The sequence below is a fragment of the Protomyctophum bolini genome (assembly GCF_963924005.1).
Source record: "Protomyctophum bolini genome assembly, chromosome: 17".
Classification (NCBI taxonomy): Eukaryota; Metazoa; Chordata; class Actinopteri; order Myctophiformes; family Myctophidae; genus Protomyctophum; species Protomyctophum bolini.
In genome coordinates, this window is record NC_137878.1 from 29,978,629 (window position 1) to 29,997,653 (window position 19,025).

At 42.3% G+C, this 19,025-nt stretch overlaps 1 protein-coding gene across 1 annotated transcript in view; it reads left to right on the forward strand.

Annotated features, from left to right (window-relative positions):
* crybg2 (crystallin beta-gamma domain containing 2) overlaps nt 1-19,025 on the forward strand; it is a 62,066-nt gene that overhangs the window by 30,453 nt on the left and 12,588 nt on the right. Inside the window, exons 5-7 of the mRNA XM_080787198.1 lie at nt 1,798-2,956; nt 3,239-4,267; nt 11,862-11,909. Of these exons, the coding sequence (XP_080643324.1) occupies nt 1,798-2,956; nt 3,239-4,267; nt 11,862-11,909 (2,236 nt within the window). The remainder of the gene's footprint in view (nt 1-1,797; nt 2,957-3,238; nt 4,268-11,861; nt 11,910-19,025) is intronic.

Sequence of the window (19,025 nt, forward strand, 5' to 3'; positions counted from 1 at the left end):
TTGACAGGATTTTGGATTCATTACAATCATTAATAACATGAAGGATGTAACCCATGTTCACAGTAGATCAGCCCCCACTATCTAAATTCATCCATTTCTTCTTTCACCCAGTTCTCTTTGGAGTCTTAATGAATACTGTATGTCATCTGTTCTAGGAGATGCAATTGTTTCACAATATTGACAAATAGGCCAACAGTAGGACCATTTTTCTGTAGCCAGTTTCTTGTAATGGCTTGTTTTGCTTGCTGCAAGTAAAGTCTTAAGCAAGCTTTGACCATCAAATTGCACCATGTCAGATACTTTAATACATGGAGTTTCATGGCCTTGTGTTGGTGTTGTGATTTGATAATGAGACTGCAGTGTATTCAGGGAAGATAATTTCACAGTCACTTTGCAACTCAACTAAAGCAGGTTTCTCAACATTTCACATTGTGATTTTATAATAGTCATTAAGAATGATCTACAGTAGAGGAGGCAATAATTAAATAGTTCATAGTAGAGGTTATGGAAATAGTGACAATGACAAATTCACACTGCTGTCAAACTTAAATATGACATTGATTGATTGAATATTTTATTAGGCAACATAAATGCAAACAGCACAATGTACAGTCAGGCATCAGTCTGTTTCGCATTCTATAATATATTTATATATTTGGTGTCTAATATAGGTGGTGTGTACAGTAGACACGCCACCTAATGTTACACATGCAACTATTGTACATAAAACTTGATTAACCTTTTAAAAGTTGAATGATTCATACATTGGGTATGGATTCAAAATTACCCTTTTGCTTGTGACTCATATGCAGTCAGTTAAATGTCACAGACTACAGTATTCGTGTAATCTTTGTAAGAAATCTGTAACCAACATCTGTTGTTTGATTTGTTTGTGTGATTAAGTGATTTAGAATCAAGTCTTTGTTAATGCCTTAGTGAGAAGTACTTAAGTGAAGGGTTGGGCAGTGTACGGCAGTATGCCAGTATTTAAGAAGTGTTATTGTCATTTTGAGTTGTGTCCGTTGACAGCAGTTGGTAATGCATGCTGTTTAATACTGCATGATTAAAGTAAAGGGCAAGACTTATTTTTTCTTTCTTCGCAGTTTTATATACCTTTTGACTAATAAACATGTCCTAGTCATCGCCAGCCACCTGTTACTCACTGTGTGACAATGTTCCTGTTGTGTTGGGCCTCTGTAAACATTCCTCTGCAGCTAGTGCACGCAAGGCATGTCTGCAGGATGCTCAAGGTTTATCTGTGTCATTTGCATAGTTGGTATAATATACCAACTATGCAAATGACACAGATTATGATCACCACACCTCAAAAGGACTGCTTTAAGTACACTTCTCCCTGTTTTTGTCTTTTACTTTCAAGTTAAAACTGCCCCGCCAAATGAAAATATGCTCAAAGATTGTAGGCCAAACCCATTGAGAAACGGGTAACAACATTGTCTCTGACCCCATCCATGTCCTGAACAGTGAATGCAAATTGTTACCATCCAACCAGAGTTCCACACCCTACACGGTATGTAGGGTTAGACTGAAGCGGTCTTATTTGCCCCAGTCAATCCTAAAATGAAATGCATATAGAGCTTAATCTCAGTCAAAATTTACAATGAAGGCCCTTGAATATTGTCTCATGTGGTTGTAATGTTGTGTTAAATGTATACATCATTGTTTCGTGTTTAATTATGTTTCCGTCATGTTGCAAATGGTGCTGCTTGCGATGCAAGATCAATTTCAGCAGCAATACAGTAGAAATCATTCAATACATCTCTCTCTTTCTTGTTGTAGGTTTATGACAGCCTCAGCTGTTTCCAGGCCAGCTCTATACGTCCCTGCGTCAATGATCCAGCAGGATATACCTGACCCTGAATCTGCCAATGAGATGAATTCAGGCTACAGTACCCTGAGCACTGTCTTAACGCTAAAGCCCCCGTCTCCCCCACAAGAGGGCAGGGATGAATACAAGCAGCGCTTTCGCAAAGTGTCCCTGGTCAACAGTGATGCCGATAACTGCCCTGATACGGTGGACCACTGTGGAACGAGCACCACTGCAGTCGAGTTCAATGGGATCGATACGGCCTCGTCAGAACCTGAGTATAAGTGGAGAAACTGCTTTGAAGGGGTTGTACAGTATAAACCTGACCCAACACTGGAGTCGTCTCTTTCAGACTGTCTGGATTCCAGTGTGACAAACAACTCCCCTCGATCCTCCTCCCCCCTCCCCGAGGCTCCAGTGTACATACGACACCTCACCTCCTCCTCCTCCTCCACCCTTTGCCCAGAGACACCCAGTTCCCCCAGCCAAATGCTGAGTGACAGGAGCGATGTTTTTCTGAGCTGTGAGAGCTCCGATGTAGGAGAGGCAGCAAGAGGAGGAGTGGGAGGAGAGGCCGAGTGGAGGGGGAGTGTCGTCAGGAGCTGGGAGGAGCCTGCTGCACCTGCAGGTGATAGAGAGAGAGAGGCAGTGCCAGAGAAGATAAAGTCTAGCTGGGAGTCGCAGCCGCTTTCGCTCTCCGGTTTCCCTCTGTCGCTTCAAACCAGTGGCAACAACACAGACGTAGCAGCAGACAGCAGCAGCAGCAACGACGACACTGTTTTCTCTGGAGTGTTCCAGGCCACGCGTGTGGAGCTGGGCCCCGACCCCCCCGCCTCCCCGGACCTAGATTCCCCCTGCCAAAGTGAAATGGACAGCCTTGTGGACACCTTGAGGAGCATGCAGGGACCCACCCAGAGACTACGGGGTATGCGTGGGGTACCACAGGCCCTTTTCAACTCCCTGCCCCCTATTGTGGAGGACACCCCCAGCCATGGCGCCGCCGACAAATCACCCCACTCTCTCAAGTCCCCTCCGGCTCCAGGGGCCCCGGCAGAGGCCTCCAACATGGGGTTCAGATGGACTCCGAAGGAGTCACTTAGCCCTATGGAAATGATGAAGCAGAAACAGCAGGTAAGGCATGTGTACACACAGACAATGCAAATTGTTTTTTTATTATATTTGCTTAACTGCAGGGAACGGTATACGTTGACATTATGTGGAATATCTTTGATAATAAAAGCTAAAAAGAAAGTATAAAGGCATTGTGCACATGGTGTGCAGACCTTACAAAGTACATGTTGTTAGAATTTAATATATAATATATTATAATGTAAAAATATAAGAATAATGCTTAGAATATCTGTCTTTCACAACAGTGATACCGTGTTACTATACTAGTGCTTTTGCTCATAGTTGCAGGAGCAGTTTGGGAGCAGAGGCCAGACCCTCCCCCCCAGAGCATCGACTGCTAACAGCATTGTAATGAGGAAATCCTCTGAGACTGAAACGCTTCTGAACGGGAACAGTGGTTTTCAGATGCCCAACACTGGCTCCCGTCTGGACAACAGTGTCCTCTTCTCCAGCTACCGGTCAGCATCTGTTGATCAGCCCCTGGAAAATGGCAAGGCAAACTCCCAGGCCCATCGGTCGCTCTTCCGTACCGCTTCGCTACCGGAAACGGGCTTAACGAATGACCGCATAAGCACTGGACCGAGGGAGCTCGCCGGCGGACGCAGCACTGGAAATGATCAGATGGCATCCCGCTACGAGCGGTTCTCCTTCCTCCTGAACAACGCTGGCGGTTCCTTGACCGGTGCTGATGATTCCAACACTCGTATGAGCAGACCCTTGCATCTCAATCTGGGCTCGCCCAATTCCAGCAACAGCCCTGCACCGTACAGTCCCACCGGCTCCATTGAGCACCACAGGCACTTCAGTTCCCCGGACTCCCCCCTCTCTAAGTTTGGCCAGACCCAGGGGATGGGCATGGGGTTGGGGATGGGTGTCGGTGCTGGAGCAGTGAGCACACAGGTCCTACAGAGGAGCTTCAGCAGCGAGGGGAACTTCGGTACCGAGGGGAACTTCACTAACGAGGGGTTCCAGGGGAACTTCACTAACGAGGGGTTCCAGGGGAACTTCAGTAACGAGGGGTTCCAGGGGAACTTCAGTAACGAGGGGTTCCAGGGGAACTTCAGTAACGAGGGGTTCCAGGGGAACTTCAGTAACGAGGGGTTCCAGGGGAACTTCAGTAACGAGGGGTTCCAGGGGAACTTCAGTAACGAGGGGTTCCATGACTTCCATCAGACCCCACTCTTCAACAGTAACGAGGGGTTCCATCAGACCCCGCTCTTCAATAGTGTTCACGGAGGTCACTTCCAGAAACCAGAGCCTGAACCAGAGAAAGTTGTGGTGCCCAAATACAGAGCCTTCCCTGATGCTTATGTGAGTATAACTGCAGAACCTTTACATTTATTTTATTCTTTTCTCCATACAGTATAAGACATTGTGGATAGGTCTCAGAAGGTGTTTCAGCTTGATCAGGCCCCAGGGGAGGAGAGAGAGCAGCAACCTGTGTGAATAATTCATTTTGGATCAGGTCCCATGCAAAGATAGGTGCAAAGGTTCAGGAGGTAGCTGATGATAGTTTAATGGCGTGGGTGGAAATTATGTGTTGCAGGTATACACACAAGAGTATGAATTAAGTTCCCAATTAAACTTTTAATATACTTTGTTCAATTATTTACATTAAGAAATGTCCAGCTTTGACAAAACAAAATCCTTGCAGTGACTGGGATGACTTGAAATGGTATCCTGGTCTACAGTGACAAAACACAATAGATTCTTCTCCATATATCTCTCACAAACCTGTACATATTGTTGAAGTTTCCTCTTATGTAGCCCAAGCTCAACACTACCCAACACTGACCCGCCCCATGTAAACTTTGCATTGGAGAGAAAGATGACTTCATACTATTGTGTGTCTCTGTGCACATTTGTGGCCTGTGCTCATGTATGCTTGCAGGTGTAGTTAGCAAACTGTTGTGTGCATGTACTCCTACTCATGTATGTTCATGAGTATGTGTGCATATGTTTGTTCCATGTATGCATGCTGCTAGTAGAGACTCGGCAGGATCTGTAAAAAATGTAGTTTTCTTCAGTAATGGCAACTCGGATAAGAAATATAATACACATACACGGCAGCTCAATAATTCTCAAACTTCTCGCCATTTGGTGAATGAATTTGTGATATGCCTTCAATCGATGCAAAGAAAGGTTATTGACTCTTTTAATGCAGTACAGTTATGTGCCCTACATATCAGCGTGGCCATACTCCTGCCCTTGTTGTACTGTAACACTTGATCTTTTTGTAAAAGATGTACAGTATGTTGGTCTGATCACGCGTCGTTCTGATTCTATGGCCCATTTTACTGCCAGGTACTGTAGTTCTGAGTCTTAGCGCATTTTGGGCGGGAACCCCTTTTGGTGTTTTCAAGCATTGTGTTATACTTTAGCTATTGAAAAATAGCAGATCTACAAGCTCATAGCGCGGTCTGCTATTTTTGAAAAATCGTAAAAATCGTTTCAAAGTGAATGTTTTTAACTGGGGTCTAAATGGGTTAGAGACGAGTGACATAGTAGCTGTTCTATTGAGGCCTCCCCTCCTTGTGTACAGTACATGGCCGATGGTCTCTATATTTCATTTTAAGCTCTTTTGCACCAGTAAAAACCAGAAGACCTCAGCCCAAAGGTCACCTGTGCCCTTAGGCGGCAGTGCAGGATATCTGAACTTTAATGGAAGAAAGCTACAGAGACTGCTTACATACCAGCTCTGAGGGCCAAATATTCTAGTATATCCTATCAATAATAAATGGCTGACAGGGGTTCCTGGTGGCTCAGTGCACACACACTATATGCGCTGGCGACCAAATCCAACCCCAGTCTTGTCTCTCATGAGTCATTAGTTTTTAAGTTGCTCGATTCAGTATATTTAGATATTTCATTTTATCAGACATGCCCCCTTCCTACTGTCCACCTATACAAACCCATTGGAACTCCATTTTAACCACCATCCATTCATTGAAGTTACATTTTGAAAGTTGTCTTCGAAATTTGACAAACAAATCAACTCTGTTGTGGGTGGAAGCTTCATCTAGCTTAGATTCAACCATTGCTAAATTTAAATTGTTAAATTTAAGTTAAAAATGTCATAGTCTTATCTAAGGATCCTAGCATGCCTTAATTTCCTGTGTCTTCTGCAGTTAGTTCACAATGCAGCTGCTAAGGCTTTATTTTAGTACTTTTTCTTTACTGAAGTGATTCATTGTACAGCACTTTGGACAACTGCTTTTGTTTTTTTTGTTTTTTTTGTAAAATTAACATCTCAATTCTCAACTACCTTCTGAGAACCAGAAGTCATTACTTAGTCAGTTCCTTTTCATGCCCTAATAATCTCATACAAAAACGACTAATGACTATTCCAGGCTGTCAGAGCCGTTTTCACTGACAGCCACAAGACATGCAGGTGTGCCTTAGGGGAGATAGGTGGAGAAGTTATGACATGTAATGAGGCCAGATCTCTATGTACTTTTTGTAAAGCAAGGAACATTAAATGTTCCCTCCTAAAACAGTCGCATGTAAAAGCATTATCTAGCATGATTTAATTCAACACACACAGCGGGAATTATCGATTAAGTCATAAATTGATAATGGATTGACAGCACAGAAAACTACCCAATGATGGAACAGATAGGCAGAATGTCCGATTAATTATTAACTGTTACGCTTAATTGTTTAATTTCTTAATGGCGATTAATCGATTAACATCCCTAATTCATGTATATTCTTGCGCACATGTGGGAAAACGTGTGTCCACTATTGAAACTGGCAAAATACACATCGGTCGCAGTCTGGCAAAGTTCCACTGGCCCAGATAGCAACTCAATTCAGGTCACAGCACATAGAAGCTAGACCTGGGCTCATGTTACTGACTGCGACTCATTGACCCCGACTGTTGTAAAATACTCAGTGTTCAACTTACTCCATGAGAGTGTACAAAATGTATTGAATCAACCCTCTTATGGCTCCATTTACTTACATTTGTACACTCGCTGAGTTAAACAAACACTGTAGATTTTACAGTGTAGGAACCTCAACATGAGTCAGGACCCCTGCAGAGCAAGCCGATATACTATGCTCTATTCTGTGGCCAGTATTCTTCAGTCTGGGGCTAGATTGTTTTCTTCCTCGCTGTAAATTGTACAATGAGGAATTGTATTGTTTGTGAGGCCAACAAATTTCCTGAGTATTTATGTTGAATTGACTCACTCCATTCACCCAGTGCTCCACAGAAGCATCTTCCAGCTTTAGCTCACAAGAGGTTGCGATCCATACATAAAATGGATTCTCATGACGTGAACCTGGTTAGAGTGGGTTATGCCACCGATGTAAGTCCCCCAAGAAGGTGACCAGGAATGTGTCATCGGAAAGGTTCCTGCGTGAGAATTGCACTCCAGCGTCAGGGCGCCTGTTCAGCAGGAATTACCGGGAAACCCGAACTAGGTCTTACTTCTTACCGTTACTTACCACTGTAATTGTAGGTGCTTGTATTGCCATAATGACAAGCTTCTTGAGCCATTGCACATAATTATGCACATGATTAGAAGGTCAGATGGACTTGGATGTCTAAAATATAAATGGTCATTGTTGTAGCTTTAGTAAGCATAACATAAATACATTGACTGTTAAATGCGTGGTAAAATGGTGTTGTGTTGAAAAGCTTTTAACAATAAGTAGTATTTGGAACAGTAAATTCAGACCTACAGTATACCCATGGCATCAGAACAGTTTACCACAGTTTAAGCGGCCATATGCTGTTTGCAGCATTCTGTTGACCTCTTATCTCTACGATATTAAGTATATTGACTTTGTTATCACAATAGTCTAAGCTGGGTTGACTTTTATTGCTTTATCAAGTGGAGTCGAGTGGAAAGAAAAGTTCATGGAGAATTAGTTTTCAGATATGAGAGATGGAGGCACTACATTTTGAATGAGATGCAACAGAATTTGGCCATGCGTGACTGCGTGTGTGCACGGCTGCACGCGTACACTCTGTTGTATACTCAATGGGACTTTACATTGCACCTCCTCTTCCCAAACTATTAGGATGCAGATTAGCGCCTCAAACTAAAACCCTGCTGGCAAGCATTAGGAATCTATAAATCACCGCTTGACACATTTCTTCTCCTCTGTTATTTTCAAAGTTTCTGTTGAGCTCCTGGCCCATCCCAGCTATCTGTCTGGTCCTGCAGAGACAGAGAGAGAGACACACCCCACCTTTTGTATTTATCTACACATCCCTCCTCCTCTTCGTTTGATATTTGACGAAAACAACATCGATTGGGCGAATCGTGGGGAGAGGTTGAGGAGGTAATGATAATATGAGAGCATGAAGAAAGGGATTAACTCTTCCTTTCTCTGCCCCAGTGCCCAATACAAGAGAGTCTCACTTTGGATCTCCCATCTGTCACCACATGTCGGCGCATATTTTTTAATTGGTGATTTGCTGAGACTGCATGTTCTCTAACCGCATGCACGAACAGCCCTAAGAAGTGGCCAGCTGCAGCCTGTAGGGAGGGGAAGGGTGTACACTACAGTACAGTGGGTGTTTGTGAGCTTGCATGCATCTGAGCCTGCGTGCGTATGGCCACATGCATGAGCTTTAATTGAATTCAACAGTTTTCCATTAGAAATGAGTATGGATGGATCGATGGATAGATTGGTTTGGCGAAGCAGGGCGATGGTGTTACTAGTTACAAGAGTGACATCGGAGAGAGGAAACGTACAGAGAAAGTAAATTGTGTAGCTCATGGCTGAACGATAAAAGCTTCTAATTCATACTTTGTGTGTCCCCCTGGGCAATTTTTTTTATATTTCTACTTTAGACTAAATGTAAATTAGCCTAAAGACATAGTAGAGAAAAGAAAGTTTGTATTGATGCTCTTCATTCCACAACAGTTCAACATTTGGTTTTCCTTTCCTTTAATGCTATTGTGTATAACATTGTTATATACTTCTAATTTTAATAATAACCAGTAAGACCCCTGACGGCGAGAAGCGACCTCACCCTAGGTGACAGCAGACTGCTGGGCGAGCGCTGGCGCTTTGGCGTGGGGGGTCAGATCAACATATTGAATTAACGATGTACTGGCAATATATGGAGCGTGTCTTGAGTGTACAGGGTTTGATGTGGTCAGATAAACGTATGGAATGTCAGAACAGGTCAGCTCCATATATGGAGATCTAAGCGTGGCAGCGGGGGCAGTGTCTTGAGTGTACAGGGTTTGATGTGGTCAGATCAACGTATGGAATGTCAGAACAGGTCAGCTCCATATATGGAGATCTAAGCGTGGCAGCGGGGGCAGTGTCTTGAGTGTACAGGGTTTGATGAGGGCCCAGTTAAAGCCGGGCCTTAATTTTCAGGCCTGATGAGATCTCTAGTGTGGCAGTGGGGGCAGTGTCTTGAGTGTACAGGGTTTGATGAGGACCCAGGTAGGGCCCGGCCTTAATTTTCGGGCCTGTTGAGAACTGTTGAGAACTTTACAAAGTGCTTACAAAGTGCTGGAAAGAGTATCTGCTCGTTGTATTTGTCTATTCTCGGTAACTTATCTTTCATGACCCACTGTCTGAAATAACACGCATCCAAGCAACAGTGTTTTTTTCTAAATGCGGTCTTCTCCGTCAGCGTCTAATGGTCTAGATGTACAGTCATTTAAACCTCAGCACTTAAGATATGAACATTAAATAAAAAAGATTATACTGTATGAAACTGGATTCTCAGTTCACTTGTAAGGACACGTACTTTTTGGTGTTTTGCTTTCACTCACAGCCACTCTAATTATATTTATTACAACAATACACTGGATTCAAGTTATATTCAGGCTGGCCTCCCAGGCACAAATCACACCCGTCAATGGCATCTTGGCAGGAGCTTGAGATTTTACATACCTATATAACCCTCGCCTAGATCCAACTAGGCAGGTCAACAAGACATATACAATAGAGACAAGAAGAAGACAAAGAAACCAACTAGTAATGTTGCAATCATCAGTGAGGACTGACGACTACCCTGTCAGGATGCCTCTATTGTTTTTGAACAGCTCAAATCAGGTTCTGCTGCCACAAACAAATGACAGCTAGCCACAAAGGATGCTCAGCACTCAGCAATGTTGTCTCAGACCATGCAACAGTGTCATTGTTTAGTATTGGCAGTATTATCCGTGGTTAAGTGAGAAAGAAAAGCTGCATCCACCCAAATAAGTCAAGTAGTAAGATCAACAATGTGTAACAATGTGTTGTAATAGTACTCTCAGCATGGTCTATAATATGATACATCATGGCCTATAGCTATGCAGCTCCATTGTGCGGGTATGCTGTTTTTGACATGCTACACTATGTGTTATAATAGCACATCTTAGTAACCTGGATAGAGACTTTGATATTCATGGGATTGGATATTATGTACTCGTACACAAGATGTAACTCTTTATTTATTTATTAATTAGACCCATGAACCCTTAAAATAGACCCATGCATGCACCCTTGCAGACATGCAAGCCAGTGAATTATACTGCTATAATGATGGTCTACTCTATAAAGGCACAGGAGGTTCCATTGAACCGCTCATCTCACTTTCCCAAAGAATGTGAAAAGGTGTTGTGTTGCTGTTTAGAAAGGTCAAGATGGAACACTATTTTCTCAGTCAGCTGTAGTGATATCTTCCCACGTCGGCTCTCAGGAGTGTCTTGGCAAACTTTGAAAATAAACAGCCACGCATTTTCAAATATGTGACGCTGTGATGTTGATAAAAGAAAGACCCTTTTGAAGTACTAGATCTCTTTTAGGGTGTATGGAAAGATGATATGGACGATAACCCGTTTACTAAAGAGATCAGAGTCCGGCTGATATCTGAGACCGATGAAACACACAGTCTGGTTTAAATCAGTACACTGATGACAGGGTGCGGGCACATTCCAACTCTCACAGGCAAACATCCAGAAATCCTAACACACACACACACACACACACACACACACACACACACAGTGACAGTAGATTGGCTCAACCAAGTGCTCGATATATTTGTCAAACTTCAACCACATACCATAGCACAACGGTCTAATCATTGCACCAACCTCAAGGATGAGCACACAGAAAGCCTGCTGACCTTTCCTGCTGTGCAACTCGGCTGACCTTCTGTAACGTACTTATTGTACGATGAAACAGTGCCATAATAACACGCGTGCATCAGCAGCAGCACACTATCAACCACTTAAAAAGGTTAATATAGGCAGACGGGGAAATTAGCTAAAATTACAGATCTCCAAACTCACTATGTGTTATGAGCTTGTAGATTGGCTATTTTTGCAGTGCGACACCGTCGTATGACAAAGTATGAAACGGGGTTTAAGTTTAACAGGTTGAGCAGGTACGAGAAGCCATTGCTTCTGTTTAAAGAGATCTCTGTTCGGTTCAAAATGGACGCTTTTCTCTCTCCTCCCCTCCCTGGCGTCTCCAGAACCCGTCGAGCAGCGTGACTTAATCCAATGTTCATACTGTTAGTGGTTCCCTGTCATCTTCATTCACACCTTCCTAAATAAGTTGTATTCGGATGAGATAAATGTAATATTTTTTTCAACAATGTATTTATTTTCCTTTTTCCACACAAATGACAATACAAATATACAAAGAAACAACAATGAACATTACAAGACAATTACTGATGTAAAGAAAGCAAAACAACAATAACTAAAAAAACTAAACAAAAAAACAACAGCACTAAGATTTAGTGAAGTAAGGTGTCTTGATCCCAAAGCTGCGTATATTTTAGTTTATCTTGTTTGATAATTATTTATCATTCACGTTTTGCTTTTTGCTTCACTTCATAATTTATTTCTAGAAAAAAAAAAAAAAAATCTAGAAAATGAAAGATTTACCACTTGCTTAGTTTGGTGACATTTTCTTTTCTGTGTGTGTTTAGCTCACCAAGGAGAAGGAACATGGAAAACTCAACCCTCGCCCTGGAAAGGTGAGTCTACATCCAACAACACTTTTCACTGAACCTCACACATGTTACAATATGGTCTGAATTTCTATAGAGCCTTTATCCAACACGCGTACGTTCAATGCATCACTGACACTCGCACACAAACCTCATCGACAAGAGCAGTGCGACATTCAATGTCTTGCTCAAGAGCACTTGTGTGGAGTTTGCATGTTCTCCCCGTGTCCCCTAGGGTAGGTACCTTCACAAAAAACATGCAGTAATCCTGGTCTCTAAACTGCCTCCCCCTGGCCAGCATGGGCGCTGATGGAGGGGAAAGGAACTGGTTGGAATAACGTGTTCCTTCCATGCGTCCAGGGAAACTCCCCCCTGTCAGGTGTAAAGGAGCAACTTGGACACTCATGCATGAAGGAAGCATGAGTTCAAGTCCGTTGATCTCCCCAGGTTGGCGGAGGGTGTGTAGAGCCCAGGATCACATTAGATAATTGACACAGGGGTGAAAAATGGGTTACAAAATCATGGGATAAAATGTAAAAAAAAAAAAAAGAGCACTTGTGTGTGCTCAAGAGCTCAAGAGCACACACAAGTCAGGAAGAGACGGGTCAAACTGGGAAGCTCCCCGTTCTCTGCCTCTTGAGCCACAGCCGCTACATTGCAGATGACCCAAAGGAAAGGCAGGAAAAAAGGCTCCAAAACAGAATTGACTTAATTATGTAAATTATGTAAAAAACGATTTAAGAGCTGTTCCTCCATTTGCACTAAGAGAGTGACTTTGTGGACACATGGATGATTTGCCATATGCACATATTTAGTTTACATTTACTACAGATTTCTAGATTGTTCTAGGCTACAGTCTCTCAAATGTGCCTTAAATTAACTTGGACAGCTTTCAAAAGTGTCACCTGGTAGCAAGGCAGACTTTTCTCTTTCTGACTTTTCTCTGAGTTGTGGTAGTTGGGTTTCATCAAATACTGTAAGTGTGTGCATCATAATAATAGGAAAACTCTTTGCGTTTACTCAAGAACTACTGTATATGGCTAATTAGCCCAATATTGTAGCGAATATGAATGGGATGCATGTCACTTGCATGCATGATTTCCTTCAGCTTACGTCATCAGCCTTTGTTTTGTTTTGTTACTGTTAGATTTATTTATTTATTCCACGCTTTGCTCCATTGCAATAACTGTGCTTGCTTGTATAATATCCACGACCCATACGAGTTCTGGTCCCTGTTTATTAATTATCATCAATTGGCTTCCCGGATCTGTTTATGATGTGTAATAACCCGAGCTAATAGACACCCATGTTACCAGGACAGCCCATTTCAAGGATGATGTAGTAGGCTAGCGCGTACCGCACATTAAAGTTGTGGGGTTCACTGCACATGCACGTATTTGCAAACACGCACGTGATGTTTATTATATCATATGGTAAATTAATTTATCATCCTCTGGCCAGAAGAAAAATCTTGCGGCCAAATAATTGCCTAGCGGAAACAGTGCTGGTAACTCAATCTGATCATTTGGATGTTACCTGACACATGACAACATGAAACCAAATCTTTACGGGGACTGTGATGTCAAACCTCCTTCCATCCAATTTAATATCTCTCTACACTGCAGTACTGGATCTCAAGGGTTCTTAGGTCTTACCAGCTAATGATAGTTAGGAACCAAATGGACCCTTACAGCTCTATAACTCATACATGGAAGCAAATTGACACATAGACAATTAGACATACAGTAAGTGTAATGTAATGTACCGGTATAGGCTATTGGAGTCTGAGTTAAAAGAATCAATTCAAATGCAGGCAGCAGGTCTGAGGCCTAATGCATAGCAAATTGAGGATCATTTACAATTTACAATTTAGGCATATGGCAGACGCTCTTAATCCAGAGCGATTTACATTAGGCAAGCACAAAAAGCATGGCAATACATCACATACAGTACATAAAAAGTAGTATTCAAGAAACATGCGTAAGCTAAGAACGTAACAGTGGAATCTCTATATAATGAAACTGTATATATACTATAAAGTGCTATGACTACATACAATGCAATTCTAGTGCTGTCTACATCACATGCTATAAGTCTATATAAAATGCTATCAAAGTCTACAAAAGTGCTATCTAAGGGGCATGAGAATCGATGTTCTAAATTACTGCTCTGTTAATTTCTTGTTTTTTGCCACCTCTGAGTCTGTAGTGGCAGGCGGGGCGTTACCATGTCTATGCTCGGACGTAGAAAAGATATACGCCTTTGCAACTAGTGCCTTGAGCTAGCGGGAAAAATATCCTTTGGGTCCAATTGAGATAGCAAATTGTCTGCCACTTTCATACTATCATACTACATTGTTGCCGACATTATGCCAACAGTAAATTCCTTCCAAGATCAACACTTTAGCTAGTTTTGTAGCCCTGAAAACATGACTCTCGTATTCATACGAGAGTCATGCAGTAACTGCACCCTGTTTTTTGCGATCGCTACATTTACACGACATCCGTATATATAAACATTCGGATTACAAATATAAAGTACTCACTTTTTATCCCACGGGTGTTAGTTAGTTGCTGCTCCAGCGATTAGATTTGCTGCATCCCGCGTTGTTTAATAAAAAGCATTTTTATCCGAGCTGTTATTTTGCCATTGGCTTTCAACTACGCGCCCCTATCGGTCGGGAGGAGGGTGGCACTCGGTGTGTTCGATATAGGTACGCTGACCGCCCTGCCAATACAGACTAATAGGCGAGTGCGCTCCCGGTGTGCAACTGTGGATTTCCCAAACGAACCCCGTTTGAAAAAAGTAGCCGGGGCGCTCGGATAAAAATGCTTTTTATTAAACAACGCGGGATGCAGCAGTGCTAATTTCGGGCGCAGCAACTAACTAACACCCGTGGGATAAAAAGTGAGTACTTTATATTTGCAATCCGAATGTTTATATATACGGATTTCGTGTAAATGTAGCGATCGCAAAAAACAGGGTGCAGTTACTGCATGACTGTCATGATAATCATCATGGCAGTCATGTTTTCAGGGCTACTAGTTTTGGTGCTTGACAATAAACAACCAGCTGACAACACGTTGCCACATTGCAACTTGTTGGTCTGCCATAGGTTCACCTATGACTTGCCCAGACTAGGCACACTATTTCTAACATATTTGTCACCAACACCTTTGTTTGCGTGGAGTGAAAGACAAATGCTTGGGGTGATGATGTGGGGTTTGTGGATTTTTTAAGCTGGTTTGACGGAGATCCTGTGTTGAGTGTTGACAGAGGACTTTACGGCATACCCTCTAGGCCAGGGGTAACCAACCAGGGGTTCGTTAGCTACTAGTAGCTCACACAAGCCATTCAAGTAGATCCCGGAGTGAGCGGGTGTCTGACAGCCATCACTACCAATACACAGAACGTGTATTTAGAATAGCTTATTTAGGCATTGATTATATATTGTATTTATTCTTATTTAAACTATAGTCTTTGTGTGGATGTGTGCACATGCATTGAGCCTGTCGGAAATTGCAATAAACAAGTGTTTTGTTACATATTTTAGTGGTAGATCATGGCTTACAATTGGGAATAAAATGGGCTCTTGACTTGGGCTTGAAAAGGTTGGTTACCACTGCTCGAGGCTGACTGTTTGATAGCTGTCAGATTCACGTCAGTCAGTGTCAGGGTACTGGGTGGGAGGGGCCGTGTGTGAGTAGTTTTCAACCCCTTATTATGTATACTATATAATTTTGTTGGTTTCGGGGATTACATTTGACGTCGGCTTGTGTAGGCAAATTTGCATGTCTGTGTTTGGCAAATTCCGGTACATCCCTGAGGGACAGAATTGTCGTAATTGGCTAGAAGCAGAACATTTATCCCATAGCCCAGAGGGATGATTGCGCTGCGATTATAAATTCAAACTAAATCATTGTTGATCGACTGAAAAGATATTTTGAGAATTGAGGTCCTTGACTTTGAATTTGCAAGTGTGACCCTGATCGACCTATTTTTGAACTGGTGAAGGTGAAGATAATTACAGAGGAATGTCAGCTGTGACTGTCATACAATGCCTGTGCATTTACCTGTGAGAACATGGACAGACCGTTTGTTTTAAAGGTCAGGCCTGCTTCTGCACGCAACGAAGCATCTATGAAGGTTAAGAGGATGGAAGAACAATGGTCCCTCCCCTGGGTGTCATTTTCCATGCCTCAGTGTAATACGTTCAAGATTTAGATTACGTGGGTGGCACTGACTGTACTCAAATCCAGACATGACTTTCACTTAACATCCCTGCAGGTATTGGCAGGAGTTGGCATTTAGGTCAGATATCTCCCCGTAGAGTATACTTTAGAATTTGCACATAATGCAGGAGGCACCAGGAGGTTGCTTTACTAAAAACGAGTGCTTCCAAACTCCAATACTTAGAAAAAACTTTACAGTCTACACTGGATTTTTATTAAATAAACATTTTGCAGATGGAGGATAATTCAAACGTTTCGCACAGCTGAAATGTTGATGAGTTTGACGTTGTTATCAAATAGGACTTTTCTGTTTGGATGAATGGGCTATCAATGGGAAATTGCATCTAGTTGGCATCTTGCTGGCAAGATGGCCGCAGTCTGCATAAGTTCAATTCCTCCCGTTACCAATGTTGGGAATCTTAACCACTCGAACACTATTATTCTCAGTAAAATTACAACTGTATTTGGACCCCTTTACACCAAATTTCTTTGATAAGAATCTGCCTTTTTGGGCAACTCTTTCCCCAGAACAGGCATATACTGGGATTCAAGTGGTTGTACAGCACAGGCCCGAGTGCTGGCGTAGCCGTCTGGGCACCTACAGTAGGGTGCTAATGCCGCCTGACAGCGGGTTGCAGGTTCGATTCCCGATGACCTTTGCTGTGTGTCACTCCCCATCTCTCTCTCTCAACATTTACTGTCAGTACTATCTCCATCAATAAAGGCAGAAAAAGCCCCCAAAAAATGTAAGAAAAATAGGATTACGTATATTACAGTGTACATGATTTGCATCAGGCCCGCCAGCCCGCAGCGATAACATGCTCAAACTTGAACTTGGTCCTCTGTGTAAATCAGTGTCAGATTTTTCATGCATATACGTGAAACTTGGTTTCTTCTTCGATAGAGAAAATGATTAAAATGAGTCAGGGTGAAGTAATCCTTTATTCAAGACGGTTACACTCTTTAGCCTCTGGACGTATTTTTATGCAGATTTTCAACAGTTGTGCTGGTGTTCTGTTCAAGGTTGTACATTATTGTTACATCTTGTGTCAACACAGCAAGCACAGCAAACAAAGGGATAGAATAATGAGTGCAAGGAAGATCAATCAAGGAGTAAAGAAATATAGTAACATGTGACATGTCCATGTTTTCCCTGTAGTTAGGTAAGTTAGGTAAACATTTTTCACAGTAGGTTATGCTCCATACCTGTATGTACAACACAATTTAGTTTAAGAATTCGAGGCTATGTTCCATATAACATTAGTTTAGAAAGGTGCAATTTGAGCATGATAGTGCAAGGAGATAGTGCTAGCGTCTTCCTTTGCCCGGTTTTGCTCTGGTTCTTATCAATCATTCATGTATCTGATTGTTCAGGGATAGAAGCTTTTTTTCAGTCTATTTCCAGTGGCTTTGAGACTGCGAAAGTGGTTCTCATCCTTTTTCATATCAAGGAGCCCCAGTTTCATATGCAGTAGGCCACAAACATACTATACCATTTGTAACCCTGGGACCCAAATCTACACAGTAAGAATCCTGTGTTTTTAACTTTGACAGTGTACAAATGGAACACATATTTATTTAGGGTCTATTTGGACCTATACACACCTGTGACTATTATTTCACTCTATAGAACTTTTTTTCCTTCAGTACTGGTTCACTTCTTACATTCGCTAATCATTGTTATTGTCATTATTTTAATTATCTGTGACCTTAAAGGGGGTGTACGTGATATTTCTATCTCTGTATTCTGAAACTAATTATTGCTATAGGGCGTTTGTTCAATAACACAGGTCTACCTGTCTCTCCAGCTCTTCAGTAAACAGAAAATACAGGGTTTTTTTTTTTTCCTCCTCATTGGATAATATTGGTATCCTGACCTGAAAGGAACATTTCTGTTTAAGAGCTGAGAAACGGGGAGACCCTGTTACAAAACAAGATCTTTACCCACCAAAAAACAGTATTATCCCATTGCTGATTTTTTTAAACTTACCTAGCGTGCACTTGAGGAATAGAGGGGAGGAGGGGAGGAAATGGAACTGGTAGTATTTAAAAAATATATAACTGTATAATGCTACTGACATGATCTGTGCAACACACTTGAAAACAAAGACTTGCATTGTGGGTTTGAGCTGACAGGCACTTTTTGATGTCAATCAATCAATCAAGTCACCTAAATTCAAGTGCCAGGTGCAAAAATACATTTTTATACTTAAATTATATATATTTTTAGGGGCATGTCATGTGTTCTACCTGCACAGCCTTTGTGATCTACTGGTAGATCACGATCTACCTTTTTTTTTTTTGCACGAGAGGTGGCGAGATATGGCCAAAGAATTTCCGGGGGTCCCCAAAACGTGTTATGATGTATCTGCCGTCTCAGGCTGTATAATTTCTCATATAAACTCCAGAGGTACATACTGTACTGTATGGTTGTACATCAGGGGGGCAGTCAGACGGATATTTTGTGAAGCCACTAAGGAAATGAAAGTTCATATAATGGCCTGTTGTGGCGCTATCATTGGGCTCAAAAAAACCCATAGCCCCATAGAAGTCCATGTATTTGGGCCCAACTTCACCTAGACTGTATTACCTTAATAAACATGGTCATGAATACTTTTTGCTTCCAGTCACTAGTTTAAAGTCTCATTTCTAATGTCATAATATTCTTTTTGGAAAATTATGGTCCCATTTATAAAAAAAATAACCATGAAGTCGCGCATGTTCTGAGGGGCGTGGCTACCGTTACAGTCTATGAACGGGATCCCCCACCCACTCGAGTCAAAATAAAAACCAACGAAGAAGAAGTCCCGCCTCGTTGTCTGGGCCAGCCAATGGGCCAGCTGGCCTGAGCTGGGCCAAAACGGATCTTGAAAGATGGCGACTTCCATTGCAAGGACTTACAGGCTTCATT